Source organism: Poecilia latipinna, unplaced genomic scaffold (genome assembly GCF_001443285.1).
Source record: "Poecilia latipinna isolate Pla-1442-1.1 unplaced genomic scaffold, P_latipinna-1.0 Scaffold1827, whole genome shotgun sequence".
NCBI classification, from domain to species: domain Eukaryota; kingdom Metazoa; phylum Chordata; class Actinopteri; order Cyprinodontiformes; family Poeciliidae; genus Poecilia; species Poecilia latipinna.
Window position 1 is genome coordinate 15,464 of NW_015114443.1, and position 18,815 is coordinate 34,278.

Here is an 18,815-nt window from a genome sequence, read left to right on the forward strand (position 1 = left end):
AAGTCTGTTTTTATATAAACAACAGCCCTAACCTGCAAAGCTGTACAAGAAGTTAAGCGCAGTCTACTTCTGTTATGTGATTCTATTAAAAGCAGTCCTGTAATACATTTATATGAATATATTGGGTCAAACAGAAAATTTGTTCTCAACTTTTTCCAAATAATATGTGCAGAAACCAAGACTTAAATTACCAAAATGGAAATTTGAGGCTTCAGAACAGAAGTCAACAAACCAATAAGTGATGTCACCGTAGCGACATCCAAGTCTCAGTGGTGCTCAGTTATGAAGAAAAGCCCAATTAAAATGCATGAGGAAAGGGAAAAAAAATCTGCCTTACCCTTTCATCATCCTGAGGATAAAAGAAAAAGAGAAAAACACACAAATTTTATATATTCAAACTTCCTGTGTGCAACTTTCATATATTTGAGAGATTAAAATGGCAAACAGCTCACCACAGAGTAGATTTCACAAGCAGTTTCTCTCTCGCTCTGGTGAGGATCACAGTACAGACGTAACTTCTGGATCTCCACCTGGACCAGCAGAACAGGAGAAACACTCAGAGAAAACCAGACTGAGCCAAATGACTGGACGGACAAACACAAAGCACTGCTTAATGGAAAAGACAAATAAAACTGATACATGGTTGGGCCTGTCACAATAACAAATGTTGCTGGACATTAAATAGTCCCAGAAATAAACAATAGCATTGTTGTTTTGAGATCATTTTCAAGTAATATATTGATAATTTTGTAATACTGTAAGTTCAGCCTCTCAGACACCAGGAAACTTACATTTTTTAAAGAAAACTTCTAAACTAAATATCCAGGATACAACACAACAACCAAAAATAATAAATAAAACAGGAATGAAAACCACACAAAACCCAAACCATAAATACAACGGATCATGAAGTCTCTGTAAGCTTTTTGTCAAGTTGGGCAAAATCAGTCAAAAGGATTATTGGTAGAAAATTGTGGGGCTTTTTTTAATTGCAAATCCAAAACTTGTAAAGGATTTTGCACATTTGCTGTATTAATAAAAAGGCATCTAGTTTTCAAATGTTTCTTGGGGCTCAATTGAAAACATTTATTCTCGGGCATAAAAACAGTATTTGTTAGTCACTTTGTTTCAAACTGTCAAGTATGAGATTTTTTTTTCACTAAAAACAATTTTGTTTTCAGTAAAAATCTTTGGTCAAATGTTGTTCTACTTACTATAAAAGTTTGGTTATAAAATAAGGAATACTGAATGTAGGAAAATGATGTCGGAAATAATTTGACCCTGATTACAAATAAAAACTCTCTGTCTTCTTGAAGCAGCTGTGCTGGACAGGTCAAATCACTTTTGATATAATTTTGAAGCAGGTGGGGTCTGCACAAAGTCCAACCAAGGACCAACAGGAAGGGCCCGCCTTCACTGGGGTTTAAAGTTAATAAGAATTTGTCGCATACCGGTACAGTGACCTGTGACCCCCGCTTCTTGGCAATCTGTGTCTTTCCATTGATGTAAATGGGCTCCACGGGCTTCAGCGTGATCTCTTGGATCAGTTCGTCGTCAAGGAAACTGACGACATGCTGAGGGCTCACCAGAATCTTCAGCTGATGCCATTTCCCATCATACAGCGTCTGTAAAAGAATAGGAGTCAGACCAGTACTGCCATTATTTCAAAATTATCCCTAATGGCACATTAAAGGTGTATAAACCGAGCAGCTGAAACGCAGCTTTGTGTGACCATCTGCTCATTAACAAAGTCAAATGTGGAAACACTTTGGTATGTGTTCATTTTTCTTTCACTCAGCCTTCCGTTGACCGTCCGTCTGTTGGCTGTCTTACATGTGTGCACATGGGTTTCATCTCATGTAATTTTGCTCACAAATCCACAAACATGTATTCCCAAAATGATCCGCAAATAGTGAGCCATTAGGGACGAAAAAGTTCTTCCTTTTTCCATCACAAACCATTTTTAAAACGCAGAGAGGAAGGAAGAAACAGAGTCTCTGTTGTTTAGCTTGGATCATAAGCCACCATTTCCACAGTGACTAATGACAGGCTTCCCCATTGTGTCTCACAAAAACAAAATTAGATCCAACATGAGCAAATACAAACAGTGCATAAGTGCCACCCTGTTCCTCACCTCACTTTGAGGTGTAGGAAAAATCAACCTCCAGTAGGCTTTTCCCAAACAGAGTCACGATCCAACTTCTGCACAGCCGCAGACCTCTTTCCACTGCGGAAGTGGTCCAGAAGATGAAACATTTTCTTTAAGCATCTTCCCGGCTGCTGTCACATCCCATCTTCACCGGTTCAACGGAGGGTTGAAAATAGCAGCGCACTGTGTGTAAATAACTGCTATTTTTACGTCTCTGGAAGTCGCAGCAGGGAGGTTCCTTTATAATAGGTACAAGGAAGGAAGATTGAACTTTGGAGAAACCGCTTTCTGACACAACATGTTTTTTTGGAGAGCAGAGCAGCACATTAGCTTCTGCAGAGCCATTTTAGACAAATACACCTTTCGTACTTTGTGAATTTGTCTCTTGTTCTACCTCTTGAGATTTAAAGGGGCAGTATTATGTGTTTTCCAGTCACACAGTGTAATTTTATAGCACAATCCAGTATATATGTTACCTTCACTTACAGAGCTTGGGATGCAGCTTATTCTTTGGTTAGAGAAAGGGTGCAACATAATCCTATGTAATCCTTTCAATATGTAACTGTAAGTGATGTTTTAATCTTTGTAACTGTCCACTTCCATATTTGTTATCACTTTGAGATCCTTGGGAACAGGGTAGGAGGTCGCCTGGGGATGAGGGTTGAGGGGTGAGGGGGTCACACTGCCTTTTCTATTTCTATGTTGTATCCCACCTAATGTAACTATACTGTAATGTACATGTTGTTGTGGATGTAAAACAACTAAAATAAAAACATTTGATCGCAAAAAATAATGGGATGTCACTTATGTTTGTATGTGCGAGGGAAAACAAACAAAATCTTTTGGCTGTATAGTACGTGGTGTTTCCCTCCCCCTGGGGAGCTTAAATTGCTGAGTCAGCGTATGCTGTTATGTTTGCTAAATCTATAAGCTCTGCAAGTTTTGGATCTGATAAAACTTCCAAGGTTTTGTCCAAGGGATGGTGTTTGACTCCCCAAACAAACTGAGCACAGCTGGAAGTGATTTTTCTGAAGATTTCAAACATCTGATGTTGTGCAGGCCGCTCTTAGACCTCTTTATTAGACTTGCTCATACATTTTCTCTTTAACAAATGTTGGAAGTCAGAAAGACAATCATCGGATTTCTGCATTAAAAGAATACTTAAACTGTTAGCGACCAAGTTAAACCCCCAGCAAGAATGGTACAATTTGGATGTATTTTTAGTATTTGAAGATAAAAACATTTTTTTTTAATCCTTGTGTTTACAAATGGGGTCCAACCAACCCCACACCTGTATCACTTGTATCATTTGCCTCAGTCCTTGCACGCACAAGGGTTAAATGAATGTATGTACTTTATATAAAACTCAAAATGATCATATTAATATTTTGTGGATATAAAAAATGTTCAAGTATTTGGAAGTGATGACGTTATGGGAACAATATGGAGTTATTGTTTTGGAGAAGAATTCAAATTATCATCCATCACTTCATACCTTATGTATCGAAACACCAACTAATGTTTTGTAATTTGCATTAGTAAAATTATTTTTTCTTAGAGAATAGAGCACCAAAACTGGCCCCTGCTCAGGGGCCCACATCCTTGTAAATCCAGCTCTGAAAAAGACAAATATTGCGTTTGAACAATGTTCAAAATAATGTAAATAACCATTTAGATTATTAATTCTGGATTGTCATCTGGTTAAATAAGTATTAAATGATTAAAAGATTATAAATATTAAAAGATCAAAAGCTCATTATTAAAGGTTCATGAGGTAATTTAGGCCTGAGGATAACAGTGAAAGGTTGGAATCCTAACATACAGCAATGGAGGGTTAGATGTGAACTAGATGTTGTGGATTTCATTAGAAAATATTTATTTCAGTCTTTAAAGACATGACTTGGACTTGGAAAAAATCAATTGTGAACATCTCCATATGAACCACCTGCTCAGACTATCGCTCTGTTAAATCAATTTATGGTATCTGCAACATCTGACCAAGTCGTTTAAATATAGATTACTAAATTGTTTTCAAAATCAATCAATCAATCAATCAAATTTTATTTGTATAGCACATTTCAGCAGCAAGTCTTTCAAAGTGCTTTACATAATTAAAATAAAAACAGCATGTGAGAGAGATTTAAAAAACATAATTAAAACATTAACAGTGAGAAAGAGAAATAAAAAGCTGTAGAACTTTAGTTGAGACGCTGTCAACTGGGACTCCAACCCTTTGGACTTTAGTCAAAACGCCGTTTGACAAGGACTCTAATTTCTCGGATTTTAGTCAAAACGCCGTTTGACAAGGACTCTAATCTCTCGGACTTTTTTTTTTTTAAAGATAAAAACATTAAAATCACCGAAACAGTGAGACAGAGGAAGACATTTTGAAAAAGATTTTTTTAAAAAAGATAAAAACATTAAAACTCCCACCCCTTTGAGGACCTCAGTTAAATGTCGTTTAACTATCGTTTAACTGGGGCTCTAACCCTCTGGGACTTTAGTCAAAAACACCGTTTGACAAGGACTCCAACCTATAGGTTAAATAACATTAATATCCATCCATTCTTCCTGACTTAATGCAAAGTGCTCATGTAATACTCTCTTTATACCAACCTTGAAGCCTTTTTTAAAGATGGCTTTTTGCTCTACTTCTGTCACACTGGTGGTGGTGAAGATGACAGACTGATCTTTTCCGTTGAGTGTCACTGCAGCCTGGATTTCCTTACTCTTGGACAAAACCCTCCAAAGGTCAAAGATCGACTGGCTAAAGTTCCCCTTCAGACGTACAGTGGCCACAAATACATATGAAGGCGGAAGACCTTCTGGGAAAATTTCTCTATGGAGAAATGGGTTAAAGATAATTAAATTGTTACATGATTGATTAAATAAAAAGGTGATTTAGACGCCTTGATACCTGGTGTTCTCGGTAATGTCTGTGGAGGAAGTGAGAGCATAGGCTGCCTCTGAAGCAAGGGAACCAGAAATCTTCTTGGCCTTCTTCTGAATGTTCATGCCCAACATCAGCTCAAAGCCCTTCTCATCACGAGAGGCCACTGGGATCCTTGTGGGGCAAACCGATTCTGAAGAGACAGGTTAATCATAAGTGGAACACATTGAAATAGTTACAACCAAAAGCATGTTGTCTTTTTGAAAGGCTAGCTAGTATGTGCTAGCTAGCCTTTCTACTCTTGTCTTAGCATGACAAGAGTAGAGTTCTCACCATTCCTACAATAATAACAGCTGAGAGTAGAATAAAAACATGCAACTTAAACTTGTCAAATTTGCTTCTTAGCATTGTGCTGAAGGGTATGGCTGTTCACCATGATAGAGTTTTATAGATTTGTTTTGCTTTAGCTTAGGGCTCAATAGAGCAAAATGTGAATTGGATTGCTAGTATCTGCTAGCTAGTTAGCATGACAAAACTAGAATTCTCACCATTTCTACAATAATAAATTATTTGTAACCAAGAATAGGGTAAAAATTGCCAAATGTATTTAAAAACACATGCAACTTGAACTTGTCAAATTAGCTTGTTTAACAAGCTAATTTGACAAGTGGGAGGCCCGCTGGGAGGCTATCCATCACTATGATAGAGTTTTATAGATTTGCTTTGGTTTAGTTTAGAGCTAAATAGACAAATTGAATAAATAGCATCATTACAACCTTATTCTCATAGTATTTTGACTTTACTGTTGTACAACTTTATTCTCGTAATTGAAATAAAAAGTGGCCTTGTGCATAGTTTCCTCATCTTGTTGGCATTAGACTTTGGGCTACATTTGTTACTAAATAATGTTGAATACTAAACAAGTTACATTTGGCTTCCAGTTATTTTTTTATATTTAATACAACCAATAGATGTTTGACAATTATATTTTAAGGTGGCAATAATATCAACATTATTGCCACCTACTGCCCTGAAAAGGGTATTACATTTTTTTATTCTGGATTATCATCTTGACAAAAGAGTGTTTCTTTAAGTAGAGGGAAAATATTAAAGAAATTAACACAAAGATTATACATGTTTACACTGAAGTTTTGATGCTGCTTGAAAAAATGCCCTTAACTCTTACAAATCTGAATATCAAAAAGACCAATAACATACCACTCATAAAGCAATGCACTTCAAATAACTTAATTTGCTGACCTTCACATAGTTTCTGCTCCATTGAGTCTCGAATCCGGTCGATGTTGGTGTAATCTTGGGCATACAGGACATATGTAGATGACGGCTTATTGGCAATAGAAATCAGTTCTGAGGTGGTGATCTCACTGCCAACTCCCACTGCAAACACCGTAATACCCTGAGCTCGAGCCTCCATGCTTGCATCCACCTAAGGGAGAAAATGTAAAAACGATGAAGATAACCACTTCAGATAATTTTCCAAGTCATTTAATATGTCCATATAGGACTGCATTTACCACATCATCCTGAGATTTTCCATCTGTGACAACCACCGCTATACGGTTCTTGACCTGGCTGACCCGCTGGGAGGCAGAGAACACATGGTCCACTGCAAACTTGATAGCCCTGCCAGTCTGCAGAAACAATCAGAAAATACTGTTAAAGCAACTTAGTTTACCAATAAAATGCAAAAAACAAAAAAAAAAGATCAGAAATGTGTTTACGATCCAGTTCCGCCTGAACTTTTTCATTAAACCTTTACTGTACAACCAATTTATATTCCTAAAATACTAACATTTTATGTAATACAGTAAGAAAAAGTGGCACATAAAGTTGATATGGCATTGAGATAATTTGTGGTTTTCAGTTTTTTGTGTATAAAAAAATATTAAATGTGTGGCATGCTTTTAATTCTGATACCCATACATTAAAAGAATAGTGTCATTATCTGTAAAAAGTCACCTTATTAGTGATCTGGTTCCATCTGTGTGTAATTTAAATTCAGCTTAACAGTTTATTTATATAGCACCAATTCACAACAAAAGGCACTTTGCAGAAAAATAATTTCCAATTGATCCTACTAATCAAACAATACAGTATTCCCAATTCATTATCGTTATTGACTGTATTCATTACAAACTGTATACAAATGCACACCGTGCTGTAAGGTGTTTATATCTCAAACACTGTAAAAACTTATGTACTACCTTGAGTTGGTTTGTCACACAAAACTCCCAAAATTTGTGGTTGACTGTAAAATTTAATCTAGGGGTGTGTTTTCTGTGTCTGTTTCACTAATCTGTCAGCAGATAGAACAATATCAACTTACTGAGCTCAAAATCATATTTGTCCATTTATAGGATGTTTATTAAAATTATAAAACCCTTTCTACTTTTCTGTTTGTTTTTTGGTTTACTTAGGGACACTGCGGCATAAACTCCCATCTGAATGGAACATTTGCTTCCACAACCAGCCCAAGTCTTTAACTTTAGATTTAGGACTTAAAAGTAGGAAAGACGGCAAGGAAAAAAAGATTTTATATTGTTCTAAGTGAGAATACCAAACTGTCCAGGGTGTACCCTGCATCTCGCCCAGTGAGCGCTGGAAACAGGCAGCAGTCACCCTTTGACCCCTGCGTGGATGGACAGTAATATCAAGTAATATCCTTCACTTTCACATCCATTGAAATCAGGATGAAATGTGTTCACTGCCTTCTGTCTCTGAAACCTTGCAGGGCTCATTTGTTGCACAGCTCTTCATTTGTTTCTTCTTCCTTCAGCTCATTTCATGTGAATGATTTCAGCTTCAAACCCTTTGATTTAATATCCCATCTGATGTCCTGTCATGGCTTTGTTGATTCTGTTTTATTTTGTATAATCTTAATTTGTCTACTTCAGTGGAAATTTTGTGTTTTGATGTCTGTCTCCTGGCACAAAGTGCCTATAACACAATGTGATTTGTTTTGACAACAGAAGAAACGGATCAAATAAATGAGCAGCATTTTCTGGTATTAGAAAGTCAATATATTTTTGTACTGTCTAGTTTCTTTTCTTCATTGTAATTGTGCCACTGTTAAAGAGGGCTTTCAGAAAAATTCTTTATGGCAGTAACACAGTGTCAAACCCAGCCTCTAAATTTTGGGCATTTATTCCATTACACATTTGCAAATAATTGTTGAGTTTTTTTTGTTGTTGTTTTTTTTTAATCACTTGTGCTACAATTATTGACTGCCATGGCATTCATAATTTACCAATTTCATATTGTTGCAGCACACACAGAGATAGGGGTCTTTAACTATTCCACCTTGTACAATCTCTCAAATCCTTTAGGGATGTTTGCTAAAATCCATAGAAGAAGGTAGAGAGTTTTGCTCAGCCCGTTTTGTGTTGATTTAGCCAAATGATTTGGATAATTACTTCGCAGAAGTAGCCAATGATGACAAATTTTCTGTTGGTGGCCTAAGCCATATAATCTTTATTTAAATTGTCCTGCTGTTTTTGCTCTATTCTAGTCAGGTTCTCAGTATTGTTTAGAGAGTGGGTGGGGTTCGATTAGCATATATACTTACAATGAAAAACTTTTTTGTTAAAGGGGCAATATTATGTATATTCTAGACACTTAGTGTCATTTTATCACATATAAAAATACTACAGATATCAAGTATGATACATATGAGAAGATATTTGACTTAAAATCGGACCTCTGTCTCTTCAAGAAACTCTGCCTCCAGAAAGTCATTTGGAATTTCTGAGATATGTTGGAAGTAGTTCATAGAATAAAATGAACAATGATCATATTACTCAAACATATACCTATTAAAAGTAAACTCAGACAAACTGATAATTTTAAGTGGTCTCTTCCAGAGCTGTACATATTAAATAAGACTTAAAAGAAATTTGACTCCATAATTTAATGCTTTGAAATAGGGTCTCTGTCTCTTTAAGAAACTCTGCTTTCAGGAAGTCATCACAACATGACTCCTCTATTAAAACTTTACAATTTACAATGTTTTTACCAGTGTCGCTCTGAGAAGTAGCTCATGTAGTGAGCTCTACAAATGTGTAGTTCCACCAAGTGTTTGCTAATTGCTGCTGGCTAGTCTGAAGGAGTTGAGTGGGCAACTCGCTGACAGTGTAGTGAGAACATAATACCAATGGTAACGCATTCAACTTTGCTAGAACCAAACTAAACATTGACTAACTAGAGTGAGACTTCACAATGGAGAAGGGGCTTTAGTGCATGCTTTGAAGTTTTTTTTTTTACTTTATAATCTCCATAGCTTTAGTCCTCAGATGTCCTTATTTGTTGCAGTTCGAGTTCCTTTAAACTGTAGACGCCAGATTTAGGTATTAACTATTTTCTGTAGCCATTTATGGTGTGTGTGAAGATTCTTGTACAGCTGCCTTACTTGAAAGCCATGTTCCCTTGTTTTTCACATTTTAGAGAATGACGTAGAGAAAGTTCACCTTTTCCCAAACTGCATCAATAAGCTCAAATCAAAGGTTTAATTTTAATTGTTTTTCAATATGAAATTCTTCGACCACAATAAAAGATTGGTATATTTTAAAGCTGTGTATACATCTTTACCAGGGGTGCCAATGGGATTGGATGGTGCTATAAGTCAGGACACACTTTGCGGTAAAAGACACGCCCCTGCTGTTTTACCTGCGTATTCCCTCCCAGGTAGTTGATGTTTTGTATGGCCTGGATGAGCTGAACTCCACTATGGTGCATCCCCAGCGGTATTTCCAGTCGGGGTGTGTCACTGTACTGGACCACGGCCACCTACAGCAGAAACACGTGGAGTTGGGTAGAAGCATCATAAACCATGATTTGTCTTTGTAAATTCTCATAGTAGTCGAATTATACGGTTTCCACTGGTTGATGTTAAGAATATGACACTTAGGATTCCAGACACCAACGTGAAAAGTGTTTCCACTTTTCATGTTGGTGTTACCTGCGTATAATGAAGGCTGATGTCAAACTGGCTGCTGATGTTGATGAGCCATAGCTTGGCGGTTTCAAAGTCATCCGGCCCGACACTCCAAGAACCATCAACAATGTACACCAGGTCATTTACAGCTGTGCTGCACCCTGGGCACACATAGAAATACATGCAAAAGAACTTCTGAATCAATTCAAAACTTCCTCCATGTCATACTACTTTAGTAGTCCAGTGTGTCTATTTCTTGAACAGTACAGTGTAACAACTTCATCCGTACCGGCTCGGACATCTTCTTTCTCCACAGCTTCTGCTGCTAGCAGAAGCAACATCACACTCCATACTGACCACAGCAACATGTTTCTGTGGAGAGGAGTTTGTCTTCTGCTCAATCACAACCTGTTGTAAACACAGATAAAAAGGCATTTTAGCAACACTTTGGTAGAGCACAAATTGACATGCACTTTGAAGTTCATTGATGTAAGTTTTGTTACATCCTAAATGCTCAAGGGTAGCTGTATTATTTCCCTTGTAAAATGTTTCGCCTGTCGTCCAAAAGGGTTCTTCAGTTCTGAACATGGTTGAAAGTAACAGGCTTACAAATCGTAGTCTGAACAACCACATCATGAGGGACATTAGGGTCATTAAAGGTCCAATTCAGACATATGAGTCACTGGCTGTAGCCTCTGTTCAGCTTAGTGTTGGAGTTGTTGCTGCTTAATGATTCCAACATGTCCCAAATGATACCATGTTAGTTATTTTGGTCACATGTCCCAAGGTGCGGACTGCTGAAGAACCCTCTTAGGGAGATGAGTTGAGGCTGCAGAGTAGGTGTTAGAAAAATGAAATCCCAGTTGTTTAATGTTGGTTTTTCATAGCTAACACAGATGGTCCCTTTCACAAACATGGAGAAACAACATTTGGCTTTTAGGCACAAACTTAGGAACAAACTTCCAGAAAACTGCAAAACACTTTTCACTGAGTTCCCTTAAATCAAGACTAAAACTCACCTGGTCAGAGTTATTTTTGAACCATAATAAATGGAACATATTCGATGTGTACTGACAATTCTAACGATGGCACTCGACAAAATGTCATGTCTGTTACTGGTTTCACATTTGATGACTGTATGAAGTGTTTATGATGTTTTTAGGTTTTTAACGTGTAAAACACTTTGAACTGCCTTGTTGCTGAAATCTGCTATACAAATAATATTGATTGACTGCTGACTGTTGACCCGATGTTTTTGTTGATCTTTCTTGAGTCATCCACTTCTGTTTAGTTTGTCCAATGGAGAGGTCTGAGCTGGACTGAATGTACCTTTCCATTGAGCTTGTGTTGAGGTGTTTCATCCTTGGGATGAACCAGTTTCTGTCTGAGACAGTTGGGTTTCTTGACCGAGCTAATGGAATAAGTGAGTAAGAGAGAACAAGCTGAGGAAGAGCCTGCAACAGAAGCATAATGAAGCTGAAAATATGTCCATAAATACCCATAAATCACAGAAATAAATTATTGGACCTTTCTATTCTTTCCCCTCTCTGAAGTCAAAGTAGGTTATTGTTGACAGGATCTGAGATGAAGTCAGTATTAGAATAAACATGAAAAGACGCCTTCTTGCCTTCCCAGGCATTATATTCATAAAGTGTCATATAAAACTGCCTTTGAATATATGCTTTTCACATAAAAAAAATACAACAAACTAGAAATATATCTGTTTTCATTTTGACGCTTGTTGACAAACTTTGCACCTGCAGCGGCACCTGTGCTCTTCTCCCATGGCAACTGCACAAGAAGAAATGTGGGTTTCGCAGTCTGTCTGCAGAGGTTCCAGAAGAGGCTGAATGAGGCTCTTTGTGTATTTGACAGATAATGTTTGTGGACACAGATCAGTGCCCTCATAACCAAACTCTGCTGTAATCATGAGTTAACACACACTATAAAATATCTGGCCTGAGAATCCAGACTGCCTTGTGAAATGGTCAGTCTTTTCTTCCTTGCCGTCCCCTTTATTAAACTGCTTCCGTGACTTTTCGTCCTGTTCCATCTGGTGCGCACACAGCGCAGCAGAGCGTTTACTGCTCGGCTCTTTCCATGTTCATTTCTTCAGAGCACACATGGTTCCGCCGACCGCAAAGCACCGGCCAGAGCAAACAACATTGCGGGTGTCACGCTGAACAGGGAAGGCACAAACACAAATAAGGCCGCGAGGGCTGCAGGGAACCCAACGCCAACGAGCTGACGAGAGTTGGAACCTCGTAATCCCTGTTCTATATCCGCCCTGCGATGTGCTGCTAAAGAAAAACGCACATTGCGTCAAGACACGTATGAGATTTTTTTACGAGCTGAAAAAAAAAACAAAGTTTGACGCTGTTATGTTCTTTTATGAAGGACACTGGATCTAAAACAGTATGTTCCCCTCCCTGTAAAAATGAGGAAAAATGGAAATCATTTGATTTCAATCTTTTTCACTCTCATGCACAAACCAACTTGGGGAAAAAAAGAAAAGAATTTGATGGTAACTAGTAAAACTGTGGAATTCTCTCTTACTGTTTTTACTTTGCCGATTCCATTGATTATTTTTTTAAAAGAAACTAAAAATCTACTTCATCTTATGTTTGATGAGCATTTCCTTTGTGTTTTGTGAAGCAATTTCTAATTTTACTTGTTAAATGTGATATATCAGTAAAATTTTACTTACTAAAGAATATGCTGGAAGGAAACATCAAATAATTTAAAAGTGCAAGAACTTGGTTCATGCAAACAGTTTTCATTCAGTTTTAGAGCCCAGTGTTTATTGTGGCTTGGCAATATTTACTCTGCCTTGCAAATCTTTTTTAAAATTTATCGGATTATGTGGACATTCCCACATATTTTCTGACTTCTCCTTTAAAGTTATTCTCTTGTTGACTTTTTAAAGCAAATTCTGACTTATCATAAACCTAGAAAATAGAAACCTTTCTTCCTCTTCAGATTTCTCATAGATACATAAATGGTTGAGCCGAAGTGACGGAATTGGTTCTCATGGTCGCAGTTGCGTGACAAAAATTGCACCCTTTTGTTCTCAGACTCGTGTCGTTCACCTCTTCTTATTCCTCTTTTTGCTCCTCTCTGAATGCAAACCTATTGTGTGACTGGACTGAATTCTGTGAGTGTGTTTGTTTATGTGGAGAACTCTGCTCAACTTCCAGAAGTCGGTTTTTCAGCCAACTTTGGTTCAACCATGATGGGTTCTTACAGGTGTGGGATCAAATGTGACGCTACTCCTTGAGCAAAAGCCTAATTTCCATCTGTTCAAAAATTACCCCTGAGCATGATGCCACCACCACCCTGTTTTGAGGTGGCTGTGGTGTTATTCTAAGAGATCTTCAGTGTTGTTCTGGTGCCAAATAGGATTTTGTCCACAAGTCTCAGCCTTGTTTTCGTCAGACCACAACATATTGGCCCACAATGACTTGGATGTCTGAATAATTTCCTTGGAATTAAAGATTTTTGTTTTTTGATCTCACTCCTTATTCTACACATATAATACATGTAGGACCAGCAACCTCTTACTTGGCCTCTTCAGACCTATGTAAGCCAGCTTAAAATGTCACCTCTGTAATAATGTTATTATTATTTTAAAATAAAATCCTTATTTTACAGCAAATAAGGACACTCTGGTGCTCTAAAGAAAAGGGAAAAAACTAGAGAAACATTGAGCCTGTTTATGACATACTGATCTCTATTTAGAGCATCAAAAACTCCACACACACACACCCCTCACTCCAATATCCACCTTTCTGACTCCAGTGCGGTGCCTCAGACCTTCATTATTCATTAGGGGCGCATATGTGTGGCTAGGTGGCTTCTGAAACGGGATTCCTCTAAAACCCAACCTGACATCTGGAAAACCATGAAGTGCAGTGCGCTTACCACATCAGCTGCCTCTGCCGGCTCTGCAGGATCACACAGCATTCCTTATGTGCAGATGCTGCTGAGGTTGCCGTCCACCATTACGTAAAAAAAACTTAGACTAAAATTGGTTCTGGAAATGCTGTGTGCATTTACTGGCTTGTTAACTGTAAGGATTGCTAAAATGTACCTGTGCTTGTTTGTCGCAAAACTCAAGAGTTGGTTTCGCAAAAGTTCAACTTAAAAAACCCCCAGTAAAACAAGTAAAAGGATGGACAGGACAGACAATTGCACACACACACACAGACTTTGAGGTACATATAAGACAGGGCAAACCTATAAGAATCTCTGTTAGAGGAGGTAAAACACTCTGGAGTGAAGTAACTTGAAACATCTAGCCCAGGGGTCAACCTGTGGCTCCTGAGCCACAAACGACTCTTTTCACCATCCACAATGGCTCTAAGTAATATGGTTTTAAAAAATTAAGAATCATCTAATATTTTTAAAAATAGATATAATAACAACTGGTTTTAGATATTTTTTTGTCATGGAATAATTGCATTGACTGCGACAGACTGGCAATATATAAAACGCACAAAATGTTAAATGTATGCCTGATAAAAGACAAAGGGATGCAGTGCTTTGCTACACTATCACTAGATAAACAGGTCAGGAAAAAGGTAATTAAGAAAAAAATATGGAGGGAGAGGGAAGTAGTTGAGTTATGCTAGCTTGACTTTGACATCCTTAACATGTAGATGTGGTGTGGAATTCTGTTTTAATTCAGTTAGAAAAAAAAAGGCGAGTTAAACACCAACTCTGACAGATCATCAGTACAGCAGTTTAGTGTTTAATGAGCTAATAGCTGCAGTAGCTAATCTACAACATTGATCACTTATTAATAATCGCAAAATAAACATCAAGCCATAAAAGCATAAGACTGTCATGGACTGGATATTCAGATTTTTTTTTTTTTTTTGTGGGGAAATTATTATTATTATTATTATTATTATTATTATTATTATTAAAAACAATAGCAATAATAACAATATTAAATTGTAATAACTATGTTATTATGAATATTCATAAATATGAATATTTCCATAAATATTATTACAATAATAATAATTATTATTATTATTAAATAATAATTCAATTATATTATTAAATTATATAATTAAATTAATAAATAATCAATTATTAATTATTCGGCTCTTGGGACATTCCACGCCCCAAGAGCCGAAATGGGTTTTCTCCGTAGGTTGTCTGGGCTCTCCCTTAGAAATAGGGGGGCACTCAGAGTAGAGCCGCTGCTCCTTCATGTCAAGTGGAGCCAGTTGAGGTGGCTCAGGCATCGTTTCAGATATTTGAATGTTGCTTAAAATAATAAAATCCAACAATATATAAAAAAAAAACTACACACCATGTACAAGTTTAATATGTGGTCAAAGTGCAAAAAATAAATGCACTTTGACCACAAAACTCAGGACCCCGAGCTATTGCACCTCTAAGCTCTTTCTGAAGACTGGCCCAGGTTTCTACACAGTATTTATCTTTATTAACCAGGTATTTTGCATTAGCTTTAAGTTCATAAATGCATCTATCCAATGACTTTTACTCAAAAGCAGACTTTGGTGCATCCATATCTGCTTTCTATTTATGTATTAAACTTGGATAAATGCAGCAAGCTTCTTCAAACGAACCATAACCCAAAATACTGGTACTGTTGTTGATAATAGATTACAATTGAGCTCAAAACAATCTGCAAACTGGATGCCTTAATTTTACTGAGGCAAACATTGCTCTACAAATTTGTAACACATACCTTTCCAACAAAAACAATCTGACAACTTTAATTGTTAAATAAAAATGTTACATGCTCAGTTTGTCATTGAGCAGATTTAAAAAAATTGTAAAGTTTTGTTACTTTGGATTTCAGCACATTAGAAAAAATTGGACACCTCTGGTTTAAATGAGGGATGCACAATAAATCTGTATTGACATGGTTATCTGATCATTTATTAACATATCAGATCAGTATCGGTTCGATAAGTAAAAATGTGTTGATATTAATAGCTGATGCTTCTTATTGCTGTTTTTATATGTGTTTGAAGAGCGGAGGTGGTTGGTCATGTGATCTTTGCTTAGTCATGTGACAGTTATGGTGATGCAGGGCAGGATTCAGTGCTTATTTGGTCATTTTTTCATGATGTTGAATGGGTAGAGCAATATATATCAGTTATTGACCATAATAGCAATATCAATATTGGATATTGATATTGCCCCAAATCTTTACATCAGTTCATTCTGAGTTTAGATCAGAGTATATTTATGTGTTACAACAATCCAGTCAAAGTCCAATCCAACACATGCTTCCTGTCGAAACTGGCTGAGCCTGAACTCTTTTACAAACGACAATGGGAGAACAATTTAATCTCTACTTGTCTAAAGCAGGTAGAGACAGATACCAAAAGACTTACAAATGAAGCTATAGTGAAAAATGGCTCTGCAAAGCCTTGGTTCTCTCAGAGAATTGAGAATAGAAATCCACGCTACACAAAACTTGCCTCCCATTTCATTATATGTTGGCCTTGCAAATGAAATTATAGGAAAATACATTGAATGTTTGTAGTTGCAACATGAATTGTAGAAAACAAAGGGTAGGGTGTGAATACTTTCGCAATGCCCTGAATGTATATACACATATATGACAAATGTCCGGCTCCCTGCCTAAATGAAACCAACATTCAGCCCAGTGTTTCTGCAGTCTTGCCCAGTTTGCCACAGTTTACACAGGTATCATTACAAAGACACAGTGGATGTCTCAAGAGGATCCCCAAAAACCACTGAATGACTGATAACTGTACACATATGAGGATGAGAGAAGACATATGCATATGAATAGACTCTTCCTTATCCAATGACCATTTTAGAAAACATTCCTGGAGACTTCTCCATCGTTTCTGCACATGTTCACGCTGTAATTAGACGTTATTTCAGGAAACAGACTCAACTACCAGGGTAGGTTTTGAGTGCCAAAAGACACAGATGGGAATTGTTGCTTTTTTCTTCAAAAGTCAAAGAATTCTCTGACCCATAATCACAGCGCTTCATGCACTCTGGTACACAGTATATTTAGCTTGTCCTGTTGTCCTGGTTGCTGAAATCCTATGGCCAAACATAAACTCTGAACGTAGAAACGTCTCATTCAAAAGAAGACAAAAATGACACATTTGAGGAGTTCATCGAAGCACCACCATACTCAAACATGTCTCTAAAAGCTGATTGGAAAAACATCCATTGCATGGAGTTCACTACGTAATACACCAACGTAATCACAGGGCCTTACCTTCTCTCTTCCAGCTGCTGGAAGCCAGTGATGAATGCCACTGTGGAAGCAGAAGGTGAAAAGAGAGGAGTCCTTACTCGCCAGTGGCAGCCCTCCCTCTGGTTGGCAGAGGGAGCGGTGGGAGTGTCAGGGCCGCCTTTGTAAACTGTGGCCGACTCCACAGCACAAAGTGACACAGCATAGACCAGTGTGGATCCAATGTGGAAACCTGCGCACACTCACAAGGGACATGTGGAGAAACCACAGTGTGAAAATGACAGAATCAGAGTACTTCTCAATGTGGAGTGTGGAGGAGAGATGGAAGAGGTTGTTAAGATTTTTCAGTCATCAGCTGGATAAGAAATGAGCAGCAGATAGTCAACCTGGGCTTTTCTGTAGAGATAACAGGATCATGTGTGAGGAGTTAACTGATTTAGCAGGAGTTGTGTGATGGCATGTGTCAGTCGTGTGATTTAACAGAGTCTTTTCTCTGCAGCTGCTCAGGGGTTGAAGTAAATTACAGGGTTCATAAACTCTATGGCAAGAGATGAAAAAGAATCAGTACTAAATGCTGGATCATAGTGAATGTCACACTTACTGATTACAAAGAAGCAACCTGTTGCAGAAATTTCAAAAAGTGTACACTTTTGCTACCTGAATGTTACAAGAGTTGATCCTGCAGTAGATCCCTTCTGTTGAGGCAAAGGAGAGTCTAACTGCTGTCTGTTGAGTCTGTTGCTTGTTGCTGTGATTGTCTGTAGCAACAATAAGTAATACCTGCTTTCTTCCCACGCTTTTAGGCCTCTTTTCCAAGGTCAACTTTTATGGTCCAGGGCTCTGCGTGACTGCTGACCATTGGATTCAGAACAAACAGTCTCTGGATTTTTCCCCAGGTCTTGGAATACCGTAACAGGTCTTTACCCTTGTGAAATTGTTGAGGGAGTTATGGAAGTCTGATTGTCAGCTCCATATATTTTATGGATGTGGAAAAGGCTCACAATTGTGTTCTTGGTGGCATTGTGTTGAGTGCCAGTGTTGTTTTTACAAGGCCATCTGGTATCACCAAACCCAGAGTTCTGGCTTCAGTGTGTCGAACTCAATTATTTTGGACTATGCACTGGGGAAATGTCTTGTACCCATCCCGTTTATGGTGTTCATGGACGGAATTTCAAGGACATTTCCAGAACTTCTGGGATAAAAATCCAACAGCAACTCCAGAAACCATTGGAAGAGCCATTCCCATGTGTATTGGCCTGGGAACACTTTGGAATCCCTCTTGAGGAGTTGCAGTGTCAATGGGGAATGACTGGTACTCCCTCCTGGATGTGTTATATCTGCAGATAGGCCTCACATCAGTGAAAATTTAATGGTGACAAGAAGATACCCAGGGTTTCATGCAACCCTAATATACTGATGTATGAAGTGAAGATACTTAAGTATGTACTTTCAATGGAACATATCTTTTATAAACAGCACAATTCTTATCATGCAGAAACCTCCTAATTCTAAAACTTCACGTCATAAAGTTATGAATCAGTCTCATTCTGTTAAGACGATTTATATATATATATATATATATATATATATATATATATAT

At 37.6% G+C, this 18,815-nt stretch overlaps 1 protein-coding gene across 1 annotated transcript in view; it reads right to left on the reverse strand.

Annotated features, from left to right (window-relative positions):
* The window catches only part of LOC106934567 (collagen alpha-1(XXI) chain-like), a gene marked incomplete at its 3' end in the record, with an annotated part of 26,962 nt that extends 9,636 nt beyond the window's left edge, over positions 1-17,326 (reverse strand). The window contains exons 1-11 of the mRNA XM_015014542.1: positions 17,240-17,326; positions 10,280-10,398; positions 10,015-10,151; positions 9,723-9,842; positions 6,575-6,691; positions 6,300-6,486; positions 5,067-5,232; positions 4,766-4,988; positions 1,452-1,625; positions 453-530; positions 338-349 (exon numbers count right to left, since the gene is read on the reverse strand). Coding sequence (XP_014870028.1) covers positions 338-349; positions 453-530; positions 1,452-1,625; positions 4,766-4,988; positions 5,067-5,232; positions 6,300-6,486; positions 6,575-6,691; positions 9,723-9,842; positions 10,015-10,151; positions 10,280-10,358 — 1,293 coding nt within the window. The remainder of the gene's footprint in view (positions 1-337; positions 350-452; positions 531-1,451; positions 1,626-4,765; positions 4,989-5,066; positions 5,233-6,299; positions 6,487-6,574; positions 6,692-9,722; positions 9,843-10,014; positions 10,152-10,279; positions 10,399-17,239) is intronic.
* Positions 17,327-18,815: the final 1,489 nt, after the last annotated feature.